Source organism: Halyomorpha halys, unplaced genomic scaffold (assembly GCF_000696795.3).
Source record: "Halyomorpha halys isolate HHAL.00 unplaced genomic scaffold, Hhal_1.1 Scaffold33.1, whole genome shotgun sequence".
Classification (NCBI taxonomy): Eukaryota; Metazoa; Arthropoda; class Insecta; order Hemiptera; family Pentatomidae; genus Halyomorpha; species Halyomorpha halys.
The window spans coordinates 1,106,870-1,129,045 of NW_027109698.1; the positions used below are offsets into that span (position 1 = coordinate 1,106,870).

Below are 22,176 nucleotides of genomic sequence, written 5' to 3' on the forward strand. Positions count from 1 at the left end.
TTTCTTCTTCATATAAACAGCTGGTCTGATCAACATTGTAACAAACATTGCAACCTCTCTTTAAAACTCCCAATTTCAGGTTTAAATTTTCATTTGGATGTTTCTGTCTCTTTCAGTATTTTAAGACTAGTTTTAGCACAGCCATAATGCTTAGAGGACTGGTCAGTATTAATTAAACACAGTTATTAGTTTAAATTTTGATAAAAATGTATTGTTTTTTGTTTTTAGTTGGTTTTTGGAGCTGGAGTTTACACTGGAATGTATGTAGCACAAAATTATCAGGTAAATAAGCTTTTTACTTGTCTGTAGGGGCTTGTGATTTACTTTTTAAATTATGTAACAGAATTGTTTGATTCAATTCTAATTAAAAGCTTAGATACATATTAATTAGAGGATTTCAGAACTAGCAAGTTGTGTTATTTGATTATGTTTAAGTTAGGCAAATTCCAGGTATATTGCTATCTACTCTAATATATACATATACATGCTTCTTTTGGAATTTTAGAAATTTAGTATTATTCTTTTCTGCACTATTTCTATTATTTCAAATACTAAGAATTCAGTATCAGTCTTCTCTATGCTGGCTGAAAGGGCACTTCAATTACAATCTCCTCATCACACTGCACTCAACTCGTCCACCCCCAAGAGGTTAATGGTGCCATGGGCTTGTGAACCCAAATGAAAATAAGAGTAAATCAATTCTAAGGTTTTTATAGTTAAGAAGGGCATGTGCTCAGTGTTTTCAAAAGTGGATAAGCTAATCCAGATTACTGACAACTACCCACAATGAAGATGAACTGATTTACTCTAAAGGAAGATGAATTGATTTGCCTTCAAAGAATCATTGGTAGGCCTTTAAGAAACAAGAGTACCATATTTTATCTGAACCAGCCAGGTTGTTATATGGTTTTCTTCAACTCTCCTCTCCCCATGTAAGGCAGCTGGTTTATCTCTCAAGAACTTTTACTTGGTCATAAAAACCTGAGAACCAAGTTTCATCATTATCAAACATTTTAAAGTACTGATACCAATTTTCATCAGACACCAAACCTTCCTGTGTATTTAAGTTAAAGTTCTGTTAGGGAGACTCTTTTTGAAGAACTTTTCATCAATATTCTCCTGATAAATTTATTCCACATTGAAAATAATGTTAATGTATTTTTAAAAACTAATTTAAAAGTCTTTTATATCACTATTTATTAATTATTTTAGTGATTCATTAACTTTGCTTGTATTCTGTTTAATTGTTTTGGGCTTGTCACAAACTAAAGCTAGTTAATTCTATAAACAGAATTTATTGTTATTATTCTTAAATATTCCTTTTCTTTTTTCAAATTTTCCATCTTCTTTATTATTTTTTTTTCAAATATGCAGGAACAGCAAGAGGTGCCAATGAGTTATTTATAATTCAGTTTTTATAATGACCCTTATTTTATGTTAGTATTTCTAATCATGTCAAAAATAAATTATTTTAATATAAATAACTTCTTGAATATAAATGATATTGTTACTATTAATTGCAATTGATCTCAAATAGTCATTCTGATTTATCAATTAAAATTACTTATAATTATAATTTCTGCTATTTCAAATTATAATAATTGGTAATTAATTGTAGTTACTTTTTGCCTAACTAGTATCAGGCCAGCACATTATTTTAGTGATCGCCTATTCATAAGTCCGAAATATAATTTTGCTAATTATATTAATTAATATAATACGATAAATTATTAGCATTAATTTATGCTATTTTAAGTTTACTTAATTGATAATTAGTTTTATTGTGAACAATCAATCTTATTTGTACTTCAGTTCACATATCTAATCTTGTTTCATCGACATCTTGGAGTAAGGTAAGCCAGTTATGAGGTTCCTATGATTTCATTAGTTCGGTTTCGGATGAAACTTATCCACGCACTTCTTCATTTATCAATATTTTATCTTTTACAAGCCAAAATGTTAAGATTGCTTCCTCTCAGTTTTCCTTTACAAAAAATGTGTTTTATATTTTGTCAACATTTCCGCTTACCACACAGATTTTTGGTAATTAGAACACACTACTTGATTTTCCTTGTAGATTTAGTGAAAAGAAAAAAAAGAATTAAATAATTTTTTTTTTTATCTTCTAAGAAGTTGCAATGATTTTGAGAATCTGTATGAGTTACTCCTTTATGTACGCCCAGCAATTTTGACTCCATTTCGTTGGCTGAGAAGTTGTACCAGATAGTTATCCTGAGTTTTTCTCTGTCCTGCTGAAATTTTTAACACAATATTTACCCCTGTTTCATTTTTTACAATTAAATTTTATGAGAATTTTTCACTTATTTATTGTTCAAAAACATTTTAGTAGGATTGAAATCAGTAATCCTCATTTTGAACTAGAAAGAGCAAATATAAAATCTAGTAGCATTTTGGATACATTATTTGTAATGCACTAAATAGAACAGAGAAGTGTGAACATATTGTCTTGGGTCTTGAAGAAAATTTTGATAAAAATGTGGCATGAGTTTGATATATTTAACAGACTATGATGAAAAGCCACATTTTTGTTTCTAGTTTTTATTTATTTTGTTTGTGAATGAATAGCAATACATGATAAATTCTTCTTTATTATTTGATACTTCTTATTTTATAAATTTAAATAAAATTAACAAATATAAAAAAAAATTAAAAAATGCTCACCTTTTTTCTGGACACCGATTCTTTAAATGTACACCCTCATGAATTTTTGACTAATGTACCATTGTGATGAACTTTGAATTAGTGAATATTTTTTATTTATTTTTGAGACCACTGTGTGTTAACATTTTTTAACCTTTAATGCTCCAAATAGTCTTTGCTCTTGTGATCCTGATTGATGATTACACATATGTATACAAAGTTTTTTTTTGTTAAGTGAGTACAAAAAAAAAAATGGAATTTTATATAAAGCCATTAATTTTTGAGCTTGTCATTGAGACCGACAAAGAAAAAAAAATGATTCAAAATAAATAAAAACCATTCCTTCAAGTTCATAATTTCTCAGCTTTTACTCTAGTTTTCATCAAATGTATTATTATTTTTGTAATAGTTTATTTAAATATTCAAAAACACTAATGCATCCTACTGAAAAATTAATTAGCATTATTTTTAGCTCTTATACATATAAATTTGGGTGAGCAGAATAGCTCAGTTAGTAATACCCTGCGGTACTAACTCCAAAGACCCAATTTAAACTAGACCTAGCTGTGGTAGTTAATTATTATTTCCATTACTGTTGTCATGAGTCAACCCTGCAGGTTCAGGAGCCCTCAGGGGTCATCCCATGCTCTATGAAGTAGGTACAGGGCAATTGAGCATGATTTAAAACATATCACTTCCTTGCACAACTATTGTTCAAGAAACAATTCTTCCTTGCAAAGTACTTAATTTCTGACTCTTCATAGGTTGTAGTTGCAGATGTTCATTTAAAAATTTAATAAATAAAAGATATTAATTTTTGTTTTAAATAAAAATCCTTAACTTTACTACAGTAAGAATGTGCGAAAAATCCAAGTATTCTTGATTTCGATACTTCTGTTTTATCGTAAATGAGGCAGTGGCATTACTTTATAGAAGTAAAACAAAGTAAAAAAATATTTATTTGAAATAAAGTATAGAAACAGAACACCTTAATTCTTACAGGTGTAATTTGTGCAGTTTGAACCCTGCTTTCCCTGGATCTGGGCTAGGATGCATTGAGGTTGCATGTTTGCAAAGAAGAGGCAGTATGGGCTGCAATAATCTTAATGTGTACACATTTCAGTTGTGCTATGAAACTTCTGCCAAGGTGCAAGGATTTTTTTCATTACTCAATTTAGCTTAATAAAGTCAAATTTAATTTCTAATCCATGTAGTTTAACTTTAAAAAATATATATACTCTTTATTTCTCAGATAAAAATGATGCAATTTACAATTAGCTCTCTAACACCATCTGGTTGTTTGAAAATTGGCTACTTTACACTTCATTAACATATTTAAAAATGCACAAAGGAACATGTTTGCTATTATTTTTTAAAATACATCACATTAGCAAACAGTCCCATACTTCATTTTTACCTTTAATCTGGCCCTGTTGAATGAATTTAACTTAAGGTTAATATCAAGAAGTTATTGAAGAAAAAGTACAAAAATCGTTTTTTAACCTCTGAGAGTGGTGTAAAACAACTACCACATAGTTTATTACTACAAAATAAAAAAAAAATTGTGAAATTTAGTTATGACGAATATTGACATACTGAAGTTATTTTTTATAAAATTTATGGATGTTATTACATTTTAATGAAATGGAATCTTAAAAACTCATTTTTTGACTTTGTACCTTAGTTCTTTAACTCAAGTTGAAGTAAAAACAAATTCTTTTGTCATCTTTCAAAAGAGATACTTTTAGTATGACACCCTAAGGTCTGCTGCATCATTGGACCCAGTAGTTTCTGAATGAAAAGCTATGGCTAGATGCCACTCAATAATCCTAAATTTAAGGAATAATAATACATTCATATATTAAAATTTTTATATTTGAAAAATATTGACACTTTTTTTTTCTCTATTATCAAATATTTAGAGATTCTTAGGTGTTAAAAGTGTTGCCTTTATACACATACTCAACAAGAAACACACCGCTTTCCAATTTCAGGAGTTTTTTAAGTATTGCTCTATTTAACTACATTAAGTCTCCTCTTCCTGTTTTAAGCAAATATTTCAAAAGTGATATAGGGCCATCACTCACTAAAGGTCTTAGGGGGGTGGGTCTGGTCGGGAAGGATATACAATAAAAAATTAATTCTTCCTGATTTACTGTGATGTATGGTATATGACCTAGATTCTTTAACAGATGTATGTGTAAAAAAATTAATGATTCAGTATCTGTACTTTAAATTAACATTTATTTATTTTTACAGGTTCAAAAAGTAGAAGATCCAGCAACTCTCTTAAACAAGTTTAAACTCTATTTAGAAGAAGTGGCAAAAGAAAATGGGAAGAAATAATAAAAAATAAACAAATAGTTATAATCAATGTACAAGCTAGATATTTATATCCTGTATTTTAATTTTTAATAAAAACTGTACATAATGTTACATAATTTATGTTTGTTGTTCAGTTCAACTGTCATATCATACATTCATGTTTTTTATGTTGCACTTAAATGAAAATAAATTAGACAATTACTTCATGTTAAAGTTATTCCCCCACTAGAATACTCAAGTTGCGTTTGTGGTTCAACAAACGCCAACCAATCTGAAGCATGAGTTGGTAATAGTCCCATAGACTGACATTTGTACAACGCTAAAGCTATATTAACAATATTGCCCAGGAAGTAAACAAATTTCTGTCCCGCTGCATGGCTTCCTTCAATCATCTTGAATGCTGAAAAGAAATATAAAGTAATAAAATTCAGGTAAAAGACAATGGTACCAAAAAAATAATTAGTCAACATACTGTGCTGCATGGTGAAAAGGGCTTTAACTGGCCTGATAACCAACATGCCAACCATCATAATGGGAAAAATGGATATTGAATTTCCTGACATGTACATTATGAACAAATTCATGGGAACCTAAACAATAACCATTAGTAGTACAAAATCAGAAAATTACTATAGATGTAATGGTAAACAATTCTATACCTGTTTTAAAGGGCCTAAAGCAAGGTCCCATGATTTTTTAATAATTAGATGATTAGGATCTGATTCTTTGTTTGTTTCTGTATGGATTTGGACTAGAGATGGATTATAACCTGGAGGAGAAGCAACTTCTGAATTCCTATCTGTTTTATTCCTGGATAATAACAATGGTATAGAAAACAAATTCATTCAAAATAAGTACGTAAGGAGCTAATAATTTACCTTGTATTATAATCTAAGGACCACTTAGATTTTCGATTATTTGATCTAGTAGCAGTAACCAACATTTTTATCAAACCGGATAAATTAGTTATGATAACAAATACAGTAAGGCAACTTACGGTTGTAAGATTCCTAAATTCGGAAAGAACTTTTTAGTGTAATGTTAAGTACGAATTATATTAAAAAACAATTATTTTCACTAATTACAAAAAAAAAAGTCAATAATACAGACAAAACGTGTGTGTATATAATAGAAAGAAGTCTGTATCCAGTTAACAGTGAGTGGGTTCAGGGGAGGGCTAGAGAATTGAACGGCTTTTAGATCTAGAAGGCCTTTACATTGAGGAGTCAGTTGGTCAAAGAATTACTATAGCCAAATATTACAATAAGAATTTTTAATTTTGTGTTTTTAGTGTTTTTATAAACAATGCCGCTGTTTTTAAACTGTTTATTCTGATGTTATTTTAACGCGGTGAAAATAGTTGTTCTGTTAAGTTCTCTGTGTAGCAGGAGTGTCCTGCGACAGTGGGGCTAATTGATAAGGGATAAAAGAAGGATTTTGATTGTTATTTAACATCAATGATTTCTGGCAATGGTTTGTAAAAAAGATGTTGTTACATGGTTTAAAGGTTTAAAAAGTTATAAGCGTACAGATGTAATGTGCACATTGTTGAATTTGTGTCTCCCCTTTGAACTACGGTTTCTTGGCACATGCTTGGAGCACCTGGGAAAACGAGATTTCCACGAGTTAAGGCAATCAGAGAATGAAGCTAATAACTTATCTGATTTAAGTTCACCAGATTTGCTATGTTTGAGTAATCAGCAGGTTAGGACTAAATTAGCTGTATATGTGTCACTTTTACATTCATGTAATTATGCCTGCTCTAATAGCATTTATAAAATTTTGACAAAGAATGAAGATATTCATAATGTATTAAAGAACTGTAATGATGAATCAGTCCTAGATGATCTTCTTCTTATATATACCTTAGCTATAAATCACCCTGGATTCTCATATGAACAGAAATTGAACCTAGAAAAAGTCTACAGTCAACTTCAAGAGGAAGAACGTAGAATATGTGTTCAGACTGCCAATAGAAATAAATCTAATTTTGTTTCTGGGAATTCGCAGGAAAATGTTTTGGATAAGCCTCCTCCCCCAATTCAGGTATAAGTTTGGTCAAGAATATTATTCAATGATTATTCTATGTGTATATGCAGTGAATCTTTAAATAAATATTTCTGGGATAAACACTATGTATAATATTTATGGATTATTTTATTTCTCTGTTATGATTGTTCTATAATGAATGTATTTTGAGAATTTAGTTGATTTAATTTGAGATACTACTAGTATTATCTTATTCTATGGTAATATTAGCATTTCCAACTCTAGATATTTTTTTGAAGCCTTAAAAGTTGTTAATACTTTGCCTGCTAACAATACCAATTTTTAGATACTGATTATAATTTCACGATTATGAACTTTCTTAAAAACCCATTTATATTTTCTTATTTCATTATTTTTTTTGTGAAGAAATATGAATCTTTTTCACTGTTCATCTTTCGCCTATTGTCCTTTTTTGGGTTTTTGACAAGAAACTTTTTTAACTATGATTGCCATATCATGTTTATGGTATTTAACCAGATTAATGAGCAATACTTCTTTTATCCTTCATTTATTTTGTTGCTTATTCTTCACTGATTCTTTTATTCGTCTTCCTTATATGCATGTGATATGATTAATTAACCTTTTTTGTATCTTCAATTTTCTTTTATTGCAAAATCATTCTATTTACTCGTTTAATCTAGTAACCGTTGTCTGTATAGTTGTCTGGCAATTTCTCCTTAAAATATTTAAACAAGTTTGTATAGTTTCAAATTTCCTCTGACATTTAATTTCATTTTATATATGTATCAGTTTTTTTTATATTGTTCCATGAAGATTTTTTTTTTTCTGCTGTTAAGGTTTTCTCAGTACAATTATGTTGTCACAGTTCAACAATTTCATTATTTTTCTATAGACCATAAAAGGAAGCATTGTGTTTTGTTTTTTTTACACTTAAATGTTTTTATATTTAACTTTTTTATTTCTATTTTACTCTGATTAAATTCAACATCAGTGAAAATTAGAAAAACATAAAGAGTTGTAAATATTTATTTTTATTTATTTTGTAGGGTTATCATCACACTTGTGTTACCTATGATGATCACCTAATTGGAGTTACTACCAACCCTGGGCAGTGCCCTCCAATTGCTCCTAATCCCCACCATTTTGGAGGTATATATATATTTTTAAATAGACGTATAATATTTTATTTATAACTTATTCAATACTTAGTTTTAATGTATAATAGTTGTTAGATAAAGTTTAAGTAAAGGAAATCATTATATCGCAATTTTTCAAGTTATAATTTACATTCATTCTGTGGTTAATTGAAAATAGTATTGTTAATGCCTCTGCTATAAGTTCGTGGAGTTAAGGATTTATAAATTCGAAAATATTAATTTTTCGAGTCAGATTGAGGATTTCTTTGTGTTACAAAGATTATTATTTAACTAATATGGTACTAATGGAAATATTGTATACTCAATTTAAAATTCTATATTCCAATTATTGTAGGGTCTGTTTTTTTTTAAAAATAATCAGTTGTTAATTGTATCACCACTTCTAAAATTTAAAGTAAATTGCAATTGTTCATTGAAATCACTCTAATCACTATAATTCAGTTCTAGATGTTTCAATAAACTGCGATAAATGAAATTTCTCTACTAAGTGTATAAGTATATGTATATGTGTGTGTGATTGTGTGTGTATATTTATATATATATATATACACATACATATATATATATATTCATTGAATTTCAGTAGTACTTCATAGCTGCAATCAGCCCTACAATGTCTCCAAATATATGTGTTAAAGATTTGTGGACACTCATTTTGAATGGGAAATGTATTGATAAAAAGTAGTTGTTCTCACTTTTTTATTTTTGAATGGTTCAAAATGACCATTTAAACAATATATGAACCTATAAACCTATAATACAGTGCTTAAGTTGCCATAACTTTATTCAATTTTTTAGTTAATTTATAGTGTTAAAAATACAATCAGCCATAAATCTCTTGAAAGAGGTAAGGCCAATTGAATTTGTCAGTAGCTTAACACAATGGTAGTATTATTAACTGTTTTAACTATGATGGTAAAGTTGGAGTAATCAGTGGGTGTTTTTCAGAATTATGTGAAAAAAAAATTGATATAATTTGAAAATACTGATTAGTAGATAATAGCATTATTTACAGCTCTACCTGTGTAAACTATCCCTTGATTTTCAAAACTTAGTTTACTAATGCTTGAAACTTCTCTGAATGAAAGTTATGAGCATTTTTGGTGAAAACAAACATTATAAATATGTTCCTCTGGAATATTCCTGCCTGGTCTTGATATCTTGTGTTGAAATCTTTAAAACCTGATTTATCTCATCTCGTCCACTTTCAGAGTTTTAAAACCTATTTTAAAATAACTTTTTTTAAAGTTATGGTATAAAAGTAAAAACTGTGAGTGAGATTCCTTTCTCCGTGGAATTGTGAATCCAATAATATTTAAATTTATATAAAAATTAAACAATTGAATTATTAAAGAATATTTTTAAATTTGATGCTTTTGAAACAGTCTTGCTTAGTTTAAATTTAAATTTCTATCAAAACTAAATTGTAGGATTATTGAGGAATGGTTTCCAAATTAAATGCTTTTGAAACACTTTCTTACCCATCTTAAAGTTAAATTTATATCAAAAATAAGCAATGACATCATTAAAGAATAGTTTCTTTTTATGATATTTTTAAAACACTCCATTTTATCTACATCAACAGTTTTATGTCTTTTTAAATCAAATTACTATCCTTGTTGCCTGTCCTCTTTAAATCTTTACAATCTGATTGTGTTTTCTGCTTAACATAAAAGAAACAGGAAAGGTAAATGACTTTATCTGCTATCTAATGTAGTTTTGGCTTTATATTTGGCCAACTAAGTGGCTTGAATTTTGATAATAGTGAATTAATAATATATTAAATTAAAGTAAACTAGTTTTATGAAACTTGTTGACTTCTTGTCTCTTATTAAATATACTTATCTCACTCTTGATCATGTTTTACTTTCCTAGAAGATAATCAAGATGCCATGTTAAAATATTTTGCCTTTTTATTAATTACAACAAATCTTATTAAATTATTTTGCTATAATAATTCTATTCCTAGCAATACACAGATAATATATAGGTTATAGAGAGTAAAAATAATCTGTAATGACTTTGTCATTTTATTAGAATTATTACAGAAACCAAAACCTTCATAATTTAAGTGATGTATTGTATATTCTGATGAAAATAAAAATTAAAGTTATTCGCTACTTCTACTACTGAAAAAGCTTTCTAAAAAATTCTAGTTATTAATGTTTTGGCGAATAATCTTGAAAATATCGATCAATTATAGATAACATCAAATTGAAAAATTGGATCTTCCAATAGATATTTTTTAAACTAGCGTGTTTATATCATTTACATTAACTGTTTATTTAGATTACATATTTAGTTAGTGAGGCATTTGAAGTTTTATATTTTACAGGAGATGGCACAACTGTGGCAGGGTATCCTGTGTCATTCCCTTGGTGTGTTATACCCACTCAAGATTCTCCATTGTCTCGGAATTCCTCGCCAAATTCTGGATCACCTCCTCCATCACGGGTGAAATTTCCTCCTCCTCGTGTGCCACATCCACCACTTTCATCAGATCAGCTAAGGGAATCCATATCTAAAGAGCTGCCCGCTTTTGCCACATCTCTTAGTCCGTTCTCTTATGAGCAGGTATAAGTTGTTATCTGGCATGTGTGCTATTATTCTTTGTAACAGTTTTCAATTAAATATTAAAAAAAGAAAAAATCTTTAGCCAATTCATGTTCGGTTACTTAAAACGACTTTACTTTGTCTCAAGAATCATTTGTTGGTACTTTTTATAATCTAATAATAAAACTTACACATTCTTTTGCCAAAACTTTAAGTATACCTTTTTTAGAGTAGAGCAAATTTGTTTTAAAAAAATTATAAAATCTGAGATACAGTTCTTTCTAATAAAAAAAAAAAAATCGCCAATTTTTGACTTTATTTTGGCAAATAGTCGGAAAACTGCTGCTCCTATGAAAAATATTACTATAAACTACATTAGAATGAATTTATTAAGCTTTATTTTGAGTACTAATGGTTTTTGCTAGTTCTTGAGATATAATATTTTTCTCAAGATGGTACATTATGATGAATGTAGGCTGTCAAAAATGTGTAATAATATTATCCAGAGCAGCTTAAAAAAATATTTTTAGTTAATTTTGGCATTATCCTAGATTTGTGCATAATTTTTTTCATGCTGTAGATAGTTTCCAATGTACTGAATAAGGAATAAACAATTTTAAGGTGTTTCTTGAATAAATTAAGTTTTCAGTCATCTGTAGAAGTCTCAAATTTAGATTTTTAATCCAAATCCAAACAATATATTAAAAAACAATAAGTCAGAATCACCTGACTTATGTTTTGAAAGTGATCGGGTTATTATATCCAACTAGAATATGGACTAGAGAAATGAAGTATGTAAGCTATCCATGAGTAGCTTTGTTACAAATTTGGTCAGGTTCACTTAGCTACAGTTTTCAGGTAATCGAAAAAAAAAAAATATTTTATCCCAGCTAAAATACAATACTAAACACTCAACTGAAGGTTTAGGGAAGTTTTTTGTAGTCATGTGGTCCAAAACATTACTGTGATTGACTCTACCAAACCTTGCCTTTTTTTTTTTTTTTTTTGTAATAGTGTATACATGTTAGAATACATTCAGCCATTTTTTAAATGAATGAGCTGTATTATTGGGTAGAGAATTAAACTACATGATGGGAACAGGGTCTATCTCATTTTGTGGAAAAAAAAATGGACCTGGCCATGTTTATAACTGAGCTAGTCATATGTATTGTTGATGTATGCTTTGTTAAGAATATTTGAACATTTTTAGTTATCACGGATGGGAGATGGTGACTTGAGGGAGATGGGACTTGGTCCTGATGCGGTTGCTCAGCTTAGAGCCATTCTTAATCGCCAGACAAATGGTATCGGATCTTCTGATATCAAGAAGAAGATTGAGCCACCTTCTGATCTAGAACAGGTATCTTATTGATTTTTTTCCCTTTAGAGCATAAGAGAAGTTAGTAATTGATAAAAGTTGTTCATATAAAATTAATTGTAGATTTGTCATGATATTAAACTGCTCTTTACTGTGTCTGTGTTATTGCACTGTGTAAATTTTTTGTGGTTATATTAGTTTTAATGACTAATTAGTTAGAAATTTTCAATATGGCGATGAATGCAATGCAATTATAAATTTTGTGTTAAGGAAATAAATTATGAGCTTTTCAATTCTGCTAATTTAAATATTAATCAATAAATAGTTAATTATTATTAATTACTGCCTTTTGGAGGGTGAAATTTTAAATAAATATGGCCTTTCATCTTGATTTTCTATTTGTATGTTGGATATTCTAAACTTCACCTGGGCAGTATTTCTAACAAAATATGAAAAAATACATAATGAAATACTTAATTTGCTCCACATTTTAAGAAGTAAAATAACAAATATATTGTTTCAGCAAACCAAAATAATTTATAATAAGGGAAAGTAGAAATACATTGTATTTTGTTTATTATTTATCATTATTTATGGGCAAATTTAGTGATTCATTATGTTTAAAAGTTGTTCAATTTGAGTGACAAATCTTAAAAAATAAATTCTCAGGCCGGTTTTTAGGCAATCAGAACATACATACACCTACTAATGACACGGAATTAAATTATTTATTTGCTACCTTAACAAATTTGCTTCAATTCTATTTTGAGCAACACTAACGAATTACTCTATGTCTTCATCTCAACAGACACTCACTAACTGTAAACAAAACAGTTTGCCTTCTTTCCCAAAATGATATTTCTAAAGGTCAACAAAAGATTCTCTTCACATCCGCTCTCAGGAGACGTCATCTCACCAGGCGATCTAAAACAAAGAGTCCCTTTTTCTTCTTGGATGACTTTTTGATGTCTTGTTTTTTCAAGATGTCTGTCACTGAGAGTAGCTAAGGGATCTACAGGACATCTTGCCTCAAGGCGATGTCATCCATCTCCCGCCAAGGCAACAAATGTTCCAAAAACCAAGTTTTCTTCCTTCCCCTTCTCTTGGTGTTAGTTCTCAACATCGATTGTAGCACTATGATTGAGTTTTTTTCTATGATTTCCTTTATGAATAATTTTCTTTAATACTTATTCTTAACTTCTATTTTTTCTTAAATGTGTTGTAATTTCCATTATGATAGGAAGGTAAATAAAGTTTTTATAATATTTGAATTTGCTCAGCATGGCCGTGATTCAACGAACTTTTAGCAAGATACGTGCTGACATCTTCTATGTTTTTGAATAACGATCTTTCCACTCCACATTTGACTGAACAAAATTATTTTGTTTTCTTTTTGGTTTAACAAAGCAAATGAACAGTATTGAACCGATACATTGAATAAAAACATATTAAAAACCCTTTATACATAAAAATATACTATTTACACAAAAAGAGGGTATTACTATATATATAATATTGATTGTAATATTCTATATGTTTTAAAATATATAAAAGAAAATTTAATAAATTAATTATCTTCTACTGGAAGAGTTTATAGATTTAATATGAATTTGGTGAATGACACAAATCTTCCTTGTTTAATTGTAATAATTTATTTCATATACATCAACAACAACGTTTCGGGAATATCTCCCATCTTCAGGTTGTTGTTACACAGTCATGTTGCAGCATTCGATTTATGTTGCAACATGACTGTGTACCAACAACCTGAAGATAGGAGATATTCCTGAAACGTTGTTGTTGATGTATATGAAATAAATTATTACAATTAAACAAGGAAGATTTGTGTCATTCACCAAATTCATAGAAAATTTAATAGTTTTTATTTATTCTTAGATCTAAAATATAGCTTTGATGATTACAAGGTTAAAGGGAAAGATTTAATATAAAACAGATATGAGAATTTTATTTTAAATCATATAACATTATTGACTCTTATCTCAGGACGGGGGGTTTTCCAGAAAATCAGAACACGATGATACTTAACTAAATTAATAGCTACTTTCACCAATATAATTAAATCCTACGTAGAGGAAACTAACCAATCATTTATTATTATTCTTCCTATCCACTTGTGATCCGAATAAAAAGTTACTTCACTTTCTTTAATGACATCTCTTTTTGAATGACTGCTGACTCTTGATGTCTTCTTTCTATTTATCTAACACTGACCGTGAACGAAGGATGGACAGCACCCAGGAGACGTCATCTCTCTGCTGTGCCTAAACAACAAGTGTCATTGTTTGATAGTAGATGCAAACATCAATTGTAGCACAACTGCTCTAATTCATTTATAATGATTCACCATGTAAATACTTCATTGAATATTGTTATAGTCTTTCTTCTTTGATTAATTTGTAATATAATTGTGGTAGAGAAACAACAAAAGTTAAAAAAAATTCTAATCCACCCACTCAGCATAGCAGTAATTCCACAAACTTCGGAAGGATGCATGCCGCCATCTTGGAATATTTGAAACAACTTTGTTTTGGTCTCCATAACTTCTGAATGATGAAATTGGTTAGCTTGCTTTTTGGTTTAATGAAAGAAAATCAACAAATATTAACATTGATACATAAAATAAAATGTAACTAAAACCACCTATACATAAAAAAAAACTTTTTATCATTAAAAAGGATATAATATATACATGTATTTCAATATCTTATTATTTTTAATTCCATGAATGAAATATGGTGTTCTTTGCTAACTTATTGAGTGCAGTTTTAATGTATTTTTGCTTAATAATTATTAATTTATAATTAATTTAATTATTAATTAATAATTTTTTTTTTTAGACACAAACAATCAGGCGATATCCAGCTGAACCTATGACATTGTATCCAGCTGGAGTATTATCGTGTTATACTATTCCAGCTACTACTAGAAAATACCAACCTTTTTACCCAGTACCGCATCAGCAGCTTGACTTCAGGCAGATGAGGATATCAGAGCCAAGTTCATCTGATGAATCTTCACCTGGTACTCCTCCTCCTCATGGTAAGGTCTTTTTGTGTTACAAAACATATGTATTCATAAATATATATATTTATATAAATATGTACATAAATTGATCCGTATATGATCATATGATTTTATAAAGTCATTGCTTTCTAATTTATTGATGCTTTATTTAATTTTTATCTTTAAATCACAGTACTAAACAGGGTGATTTAGTTCCAAGTATCTTGTTAACACAACTTGTCTTAATGATACTATATTATTGTATAGTGATACTATATTTGATAAATAATAATAATAGTAGTATCTTAATATTAGATTGAAAACACCATTTTATTATATTTGAATATGATTCTATGGTAATTGAATTCTTACTTTTTATCATAAAACTGTATGATGAATGTATTAAAAACCTTATCCTAGGGTCTACAAGAAGATAGTTTAACAACTTTAGGGGCTTTGATACCTGTTCACTTTTTGAACATTAATTTTTGGGTTGGGTTTTCTACACCTATTCTAGTCAGAGGAAGAAGGTCAAGATTTATTCTGGGGCTCCACCATGAAATAACTTCTAATCTGTCTATGCTAGATTCGAACCAATTGTGAGACAATCAATCAACTTAACATGCCTGACCACTCTGGCTTTTTATTTTAAATAAAATTTACTTCTGTTTCTGAAGGATGATCATCATCCATTAAATTCATCATTTTTGTTATGAAAGAAGTTATTTAAACACATATTTTGTCTAAAATATTTATTTGCTTCTCACTTAGTTAGTGATATTTTTATACTCCCAAAAATTAAATCATTTATTTGAAAAGGTAGCTAAGATTACATTGCCGATATTTCATATATATTCTTTCCATAATCATAGTCAAATGGATAGTGTGTGGATTAATTTATTTTAAATTTTTTTTTTGTCCTTCATGCTGTGATCCTGTAAATTTGTATCATACTTTCATGCTGGATTAGATCGTCATCTCTCAACTTTAATCATTTTCTTTCTACTTCATACTCATTAAAAGCCTTAACTTAATACAAAACTGGGATTATTCCTTCTGTGCTTCTATCCGCGATCTGCAATAATAAAAGTAGGCACTTAAGTTTTCTTACCTTTGCCTTACTTACTTTTTCATGGGTATTGACCACTTAAATAGAGAAAATAATCCAGAAATACTAGTGTTCATATTTGTAGTAGTTCTTTCTTATTTCAAATGGATTGTGCGTTTCTAGAACCAGTTTGAAACTTTTGTAATTAACAAATTAGCCTCTTTACAAAAGGCCACGTAAACAGGAGGATTAATAGTTATTTTTATGACAGAGTTCGTGTTATGAAGATAATATAAATTTTTCATGTAAATAGATTTATTGGATTTTAAAAAAACAACAAAAAAAAAACATGGTATTGAAATTTATTTGTACTTGTTGTTTAGTAAATATAGATTATATATGTTGTTTTTTTCTTTTCTAAGTTGAAGGTGTAGTTCAGGATGAACGCCTAGTCGGAGGAGGAGGAGGAAGTGGTGGTGGTGGTGGAGGAGGAGGAGGAACTGAAGAAAGAAGAGGAGGTGGTCGAGGAAGAAGTAGGCACCATCCTCCTGGTCGTCCTGCTGTGCCCAGAGCAAGGGGACCCCATCCAGATTCCAGGTATTAATTATAGCATGTAACAATGTTGGTTATTGAAATTACTGTCAATTTTTCTCAGCATTATTGGCTCATTTTTATTTGTTTATTTTACTTAATATCTAGAAGTGATGGATTATGGTTAAAATCTAGATTATATTTATATTATATATTTATATATCAACATTATATAGTTAAGGATCATTTAATTTTTTAATTCAGTATTTTTTTTATAGGTCCTATTTATAATTACTAGATATGATTACATTAAGTTGAGTTGCTCTATTATTACTTCTACTTAGTAAATCAGATTTTGGACTTTTTAATAGCATTTCAAATTGCTTACTCCTTTTATTTTTTGCCGCGTTAAGTCAAACAATTGACCTCTAGTTGATTATGATAATTTAAATATCAAAATTTTGGTTTAATATGGAGAATAAATGTTTACTCTTTTAAAGCTATGTATATTAGTTTTAGGTTTTATTTCATTTTTATCATTATTATATATCTTAAAACACTCAAAGAACATTTCTGATTCAACAAGTTAAGTGGTATTATTGTTTATTAAATTATAGTTTTATTTGGCATTTGAGGTTGATAGACATTTCAAAGTATATTGTACATATATAAAAGAGATTTTAATTATTTTTTCCTTCTAATTTTAGGCGGAGAGAAGTAAACATGTCAAATGGTGCTGGTGGTAATGGAAATGCTGATCCAGCTACTAGTGGATTTTACCCGCCCCATGGATATCTGCCTCATCAGTATGTAAGGACACCCTACCCAGGTGGTTTCCCCGGTGGAGGTGCAGCAGGTTTCATGAGACCGTATGCACCATTTCAGCAGCCTAATGGCGAACTTGTATATACTTACCCACCACCTCCAGGAGGCTTCCCTCTCGCTGGTTATAGCATACCGCAAGGAAGTCAGGTCTTACAACAGCCACCTCCTCCACAGCAGCAACAGCAGCAGCCGCAGGTTCCATCTAAACCTCATCAACCTCCTCCCATTTCATGTTATAATTGTGGATCGCAGAGTCATTCTGCTATAGACTGTCCTGAAGCAACAATAGAAGAAGTGACCAAACTAGGTATTTATTTTTTAAATTTTAAATGTAGTTAGTTTATTTATCATTTTACCTGCTTTCCCAATTATTGATGGTTTTGTTGTGGATATTATAAAATATTAAATTATCAACAAAAAGAAAAAAATAAGTTATAAAAAATACTCAAATAAACGGTTTCTGGGATATAAACGATTAACCTAAAAGCATAACTTTGTCCCCTTCCTATCTGTAGCTTGCATCAGTATCCCTGGGACTTCTATTATGTTTATTTCTTAATTAGTTCCAAAAAAAAATTTTTTTAATTAAGGAGAAGATAAATGGACTAGTATAGTTGAGTATCAGTATATTAATTAGGAGTTTATATCTATATTTAAAAAATTGGTAGGAGTAATACTTTTGGAGAAAAGGTAAAACAATTTAAAAACAGAAATTAGACCTATAGAAAAGAGACAATATTATTCATAAATGTTTACCCCATGACTTTGATTTGTGCTTTAGTCCTAAAATAAAATCCAGGAAACGAAGAATTATTAAACGAAAAGAAAAAGGATTAAATTAATGCCAAAGATAGGGTCATTTTGATTTTTGGCCATAGTTTTGGGTTATCCTTTGGAATGGCCTGTTATACAGCTTTATTATAAAGCATAACGAGGAAATAATTCACTTAACTTAGGTTTTGGTTTATTTTACTGACCAGAATCTGTTTGGATTAAGCAAACTCAAATCTTTTATATATATTTTATCTTTTTTTTTTTTTTTTGCAAATTATTTTTGTTTCGTTACTTTTATCCCTTCCCTAATAACTCATTATTTATAATAATTTTGTCGAATGATTATTTTTTGTATATTGCTGGTGTTTTTTTTATTTGTTTTTTAATCATAGTACTACATAGAAAATAATTATATATTGGGTTTTTTAAAATTGTGTTATTCCACATTTTAGAGCCCAGTTTCATGAGGCAAATTTTGTTTTTAAATCCTAATGGCTCCTTTTTTATTGCTTTCTTTATGTATTTATATTTTTTTATTTTTCAGGTCAGTATAGGTTGGACTACAGTGGGGGTTACCAAAAAACAAGTGGAGTCGAGCAACATGTTCCTACCGATAAGTGACCCCCAACCAATCTCTGTACATAACCCACGTTGTAATTTATATAAATAGGTATATATAAATAAATATATTTAAATATTTATAAATACGATAAGCACTCATTCTAATTGATGATCTGTTTTGGTCACGGTTTAACTCGTGAATGAATTCCCATGAAGTTGTATACAAAGTGTGATATATCCTCTCCTAGGCTTATATACCTTTTCGGTAAACACCAAATGATATTAAACATTAACCCATCTTCTGTTTTAAATAGGAGTTCCTTATTGATAAGACGGTTTTTGTATTTCTCAAAGCTGTCAACGTTTGTTGTTGATGCGTTATATAAATGAGAATTATCTGTATTATAAAATGTGGAATTGTAAAAAAAAAAATTGTTGTGTTTTGAAATCATTTTAATTTGTTATTAGGGAAAACTTCTTTTTAAAGGCGTTTCTCATTGTTATCTCGATTTGTTAGGTTAATGGGGTGGGTCGAAAAGAATAGATCTCTGCTGCCAGTAGGTAATTTTTTTTTTTGTTTTACCAAATTGCAACCTGTCATCAGACAGAGGCCTAGCATAGAACTGGGTACTTTTTGTGCTCGTTATTTATGATAATATGTAAAAAGAGGGAAAGACTAATGATCAACTTTTATGATAATTTATTAGTTACTGTATATTTTATTTTATTTTTTCCTTATTTGTATTAATTACATGTATTATATTTGAACCATTGCTGTCTAAGCTCTGTTAACGATGATGTCGAGAGACTAAAAATCAGAAATCAATTCTGTAAAAATATTGCATATCTTTTTGATCATGTACTTTACGTACTGGCTATTTATGATATTGATAAGACGAGGGAAAGACTAATAGTTAATGTTATATTGTTATATTTGCTTCTGTAAAATTATTTTTCTGTTGCATTCGATTTAATGTTAATTTGCTTTACTGCTGCCTCAACTCTGTTGATTTGTGAAATTTTAAATTTTTGTAACATAATTATTTATGGTTCCCTTATTAACCAAGTGAAATGTGAAAGATCTTAACAAGGTACTTAAAAGAAGTTGCCGCTCACATCGTGTGTTTTTTTTTTTTTTTAATTTGTGCTAAATAACAATCCTGTTATTCTTATCAGATAGGAGATATTTCTTATTGTGTATAGGCTAAAAAAAAACAAAAAAATATTTAAATAAAAAAAAATTCATTATAATCACGTGTTGAAAACAGTATGTATGAAATTGAGACTCAGCCTCCTCAAGTTTCATAATAAATTAATTTTTTTACTTATTTTTTTATATTTCAATCTTGAGAAAAAATGAAAACAGAATTGTTTATTCAGAATGATCAATCATTTCAGAAAGAATTGGAAGAATAATAATTTTGTTAAGATATGAAATAATTGAATGACTAAAATTTATAGTAGTTGCTTAAACACTAGTTAAGAACTTGAAATAATCATGCATAGAGACAGAGTTTATATGGCTAAAATTAGTGACCTTTTTCTGTGTTCAAGTCATATGTAAATATTTAAATTAAATAAATTTGTGTATATAGACTTCTATATGAAATATATATATACATTATATATATATAATATCTGAGTCGCGATAATGCAATTGTTAAGTTATAACGTGTGAATTTAAGAGTATTTTACCTTTGTGTACTTTAAGAAAAATATTTAAAATAAAAACCCAAAAACACGATTAATTGTATTTTTCTTTCCCACAATTCCGTATTTAATAAGGATAATTCCTCTCATGAACTGTTTCTTTTAAGTTTTAATTTTAATATAAATATTTAATATTAATTTGTAATTTTTGGTTGTTTATATTGATGTAAGTTGAAAAGGTAAAAAAAAAAATTATAGCAAAAACTAGTTTTCTAGTTTATAAAAATACTGCAAACAACTACAAATGCCAGAAGTATTAGAAACAGTAAATTTTCACTTACAAAGAGAATGAAAATTCATAGAAAGTATTTAAATTCTTCAATTTTAGCTGATTTCAAGTTTCTTTCTTTGATACATTAAAGAATATTTTAATTTTTATTATAACTTATTTTATTCATTATGTTTCAAGAATAGTATTGTGTTGGAATTAACTTTTGGTTATTTTGTTATTTAAAAATTTAATTGTGATTAGGACTATTATATAACAAGGACTGATGTCACCAAGATTGTCGACATTTAACCTTGTCAACTTTATTCTTATCATATTATATCCCGTTCATCTAAGTTTAACCCTTTGCACTCAAAGTTTTTTTTCATTCATATTATGAGCATAATATTCCGCAAGCTGCAACATTTTTCACCAAAAGCGAAATATTTTTTGCCCAAAAGACAAATTTTAAATGGGTTCGCTATGGAGCCCTTGAGTGCAAAGGGTATAGCAAACTTTTGGTTTCACATGTTTTTTCTTTTGTTAATCATTTTAGAAAAGAAAGTTTTTACTTTTTAAACAAAAAAATAAATTTTCCTTATAACCAATAAGTGGTCCTAAACAACCCATCAACTTATGGTGCCCTCTTCATCCACTATGCCAGTTAGACCTTAATGAATTCAATTTTTTACACTCTGAGAAACAGTTTTAATGGCAGTATAGTACAAATGGATCTCAGTTTTTATCCAAATCTTGATATGTGTTTGCGCCACAAAGGAGGTGCAATCCATTGCTTTTTTCACTTTCAGCTTCCCTCAACTGTAGAATTCCATGCCATACCTAGAAGCTCTGTTGAAAGTAAGTAACTCTAGAGATTTATTATCTAACTTTACTGCTTTAGTTAAAAGCGTTCATGCAGTGATAGGATAGTATCGTAATCAAAAAGCCAAGGTATACCATGATAAGGTTAGTAGTGGCACCAGAATATTGTTTTTTTAAATGTTTCTTAATTATGAAATACAAATTTAGTTTAAGTATTAAGGAGGAGCAGTGGTTCTGACCATCCATAAAGATAAGAATGAACCTGATGAAACCAAGTTCATAAAACACTTTTGCCTATTATGAGTTTATGTTAAAGCTTCCAATTTTCTGAGTGGTATGCAGGGATGAGTATTTTTATAAGGTTAGATTTTCTAACTTATGTTGTTTTGAATCCTTAACATGCTTTCAACATTTAAATAGTAATATTTTTTATGAAGTATGAGCACTTTTATTAATTATCACTGTTAACAATTTTGTTGTATAAATTATAGATATCTAGCCGGTATTGATACAAATAAGAAAATTCTGAACCAAAAAACATATTAGACTGTAATATGTATGGGATAGCTTCTGTAAATGAAAAGGCTCAATTCCTGTATCGCATCCCCACAACAAAAGTAGCAATTGAAAAATGCAGTATTTGAAAATA

The 22,176-nt window shown here is 28.8% G+C and overlaps 2 protein-coding genes and 1 long non-coding RNA gene across 4 annotated transcripts; 2 read left to right on the top strand and 1 right to left on the bottom strand.

Moving 5' to 3' along the window:
• The first annotated feature begins 22 nt into the window (after positions 1–22).
• LOC106685599 (uncharacterized) lies at positions 23–5,187 on the top strand. Its single transcript, XR_002945780.2, has 3 exons — positions 23–161; positions 229–282; positions 4,921–5,187. It is a non-coding gene; the product is annotated as an uncharacterized lncRNA (long non-coding RNA).
• Positions 5,026–6,072, bottom strand: EMC4 (ER membrane protein complex subunit 4). Its single transcript, XM_014428369.3, has 4 exons — positions 5,865–6,072; positions 5,646–5,796; positions 5,459–5,576; positions 5,026–5,386 (listed from the first exon to the last, which is right to left on the bottom strand). The coding sequence occupies exons 1-4, from the start codon at positions 5,927–5,929 to the stop codon at positions 5,190–5,192; spliced, it is 531 nt and encodes a 176-aa protein (XP_014283855.1). The 5' UTR covers positions 5,930–6,072; the 3' UTR covers positions 5,026–5,189.
• A 97-nt stretch (positions 6,073–6,169) lies between these two features.
• LOC106685572 (trithorax group protein osa) lies at positions 6,170–20,531 on the top strand. 2 transcript variants are annotated; one of them, XM_014428334.2, is made up of 8 exons: positions 6,170–7,032; positions 8,043–8,145; positions 10,474–10,727; positions 11,917–12,066; positions 14,883–15,084; positions 16,519–16,693; positions 17,335–17,759; positions 18,771–20,531. In XM_014428334.2, exons 1-8 carry the CDS (start codon positions 6,457–6,459, stop codon positions 18,845–18,847), a joined length of 1,962 nt encoding a protein of 653 aa, XP_014283820.1. In that variant the 5' UTR covers positions 6,170–6,456; the 3' UTR covers positions 18,848–20,531. The 2 variants fall into 2 exon arrangements, with proteins under 2 accessions (XP_014283820.1, XP_014283828.1); XM_014428342.2 differs by having other exon boundaries at positions 6,171–7,032; positions 10,489–10,727.
• The last annotated feature ends 1,645 nt before the right edge of the window (positions 20,532–22,176 follow it).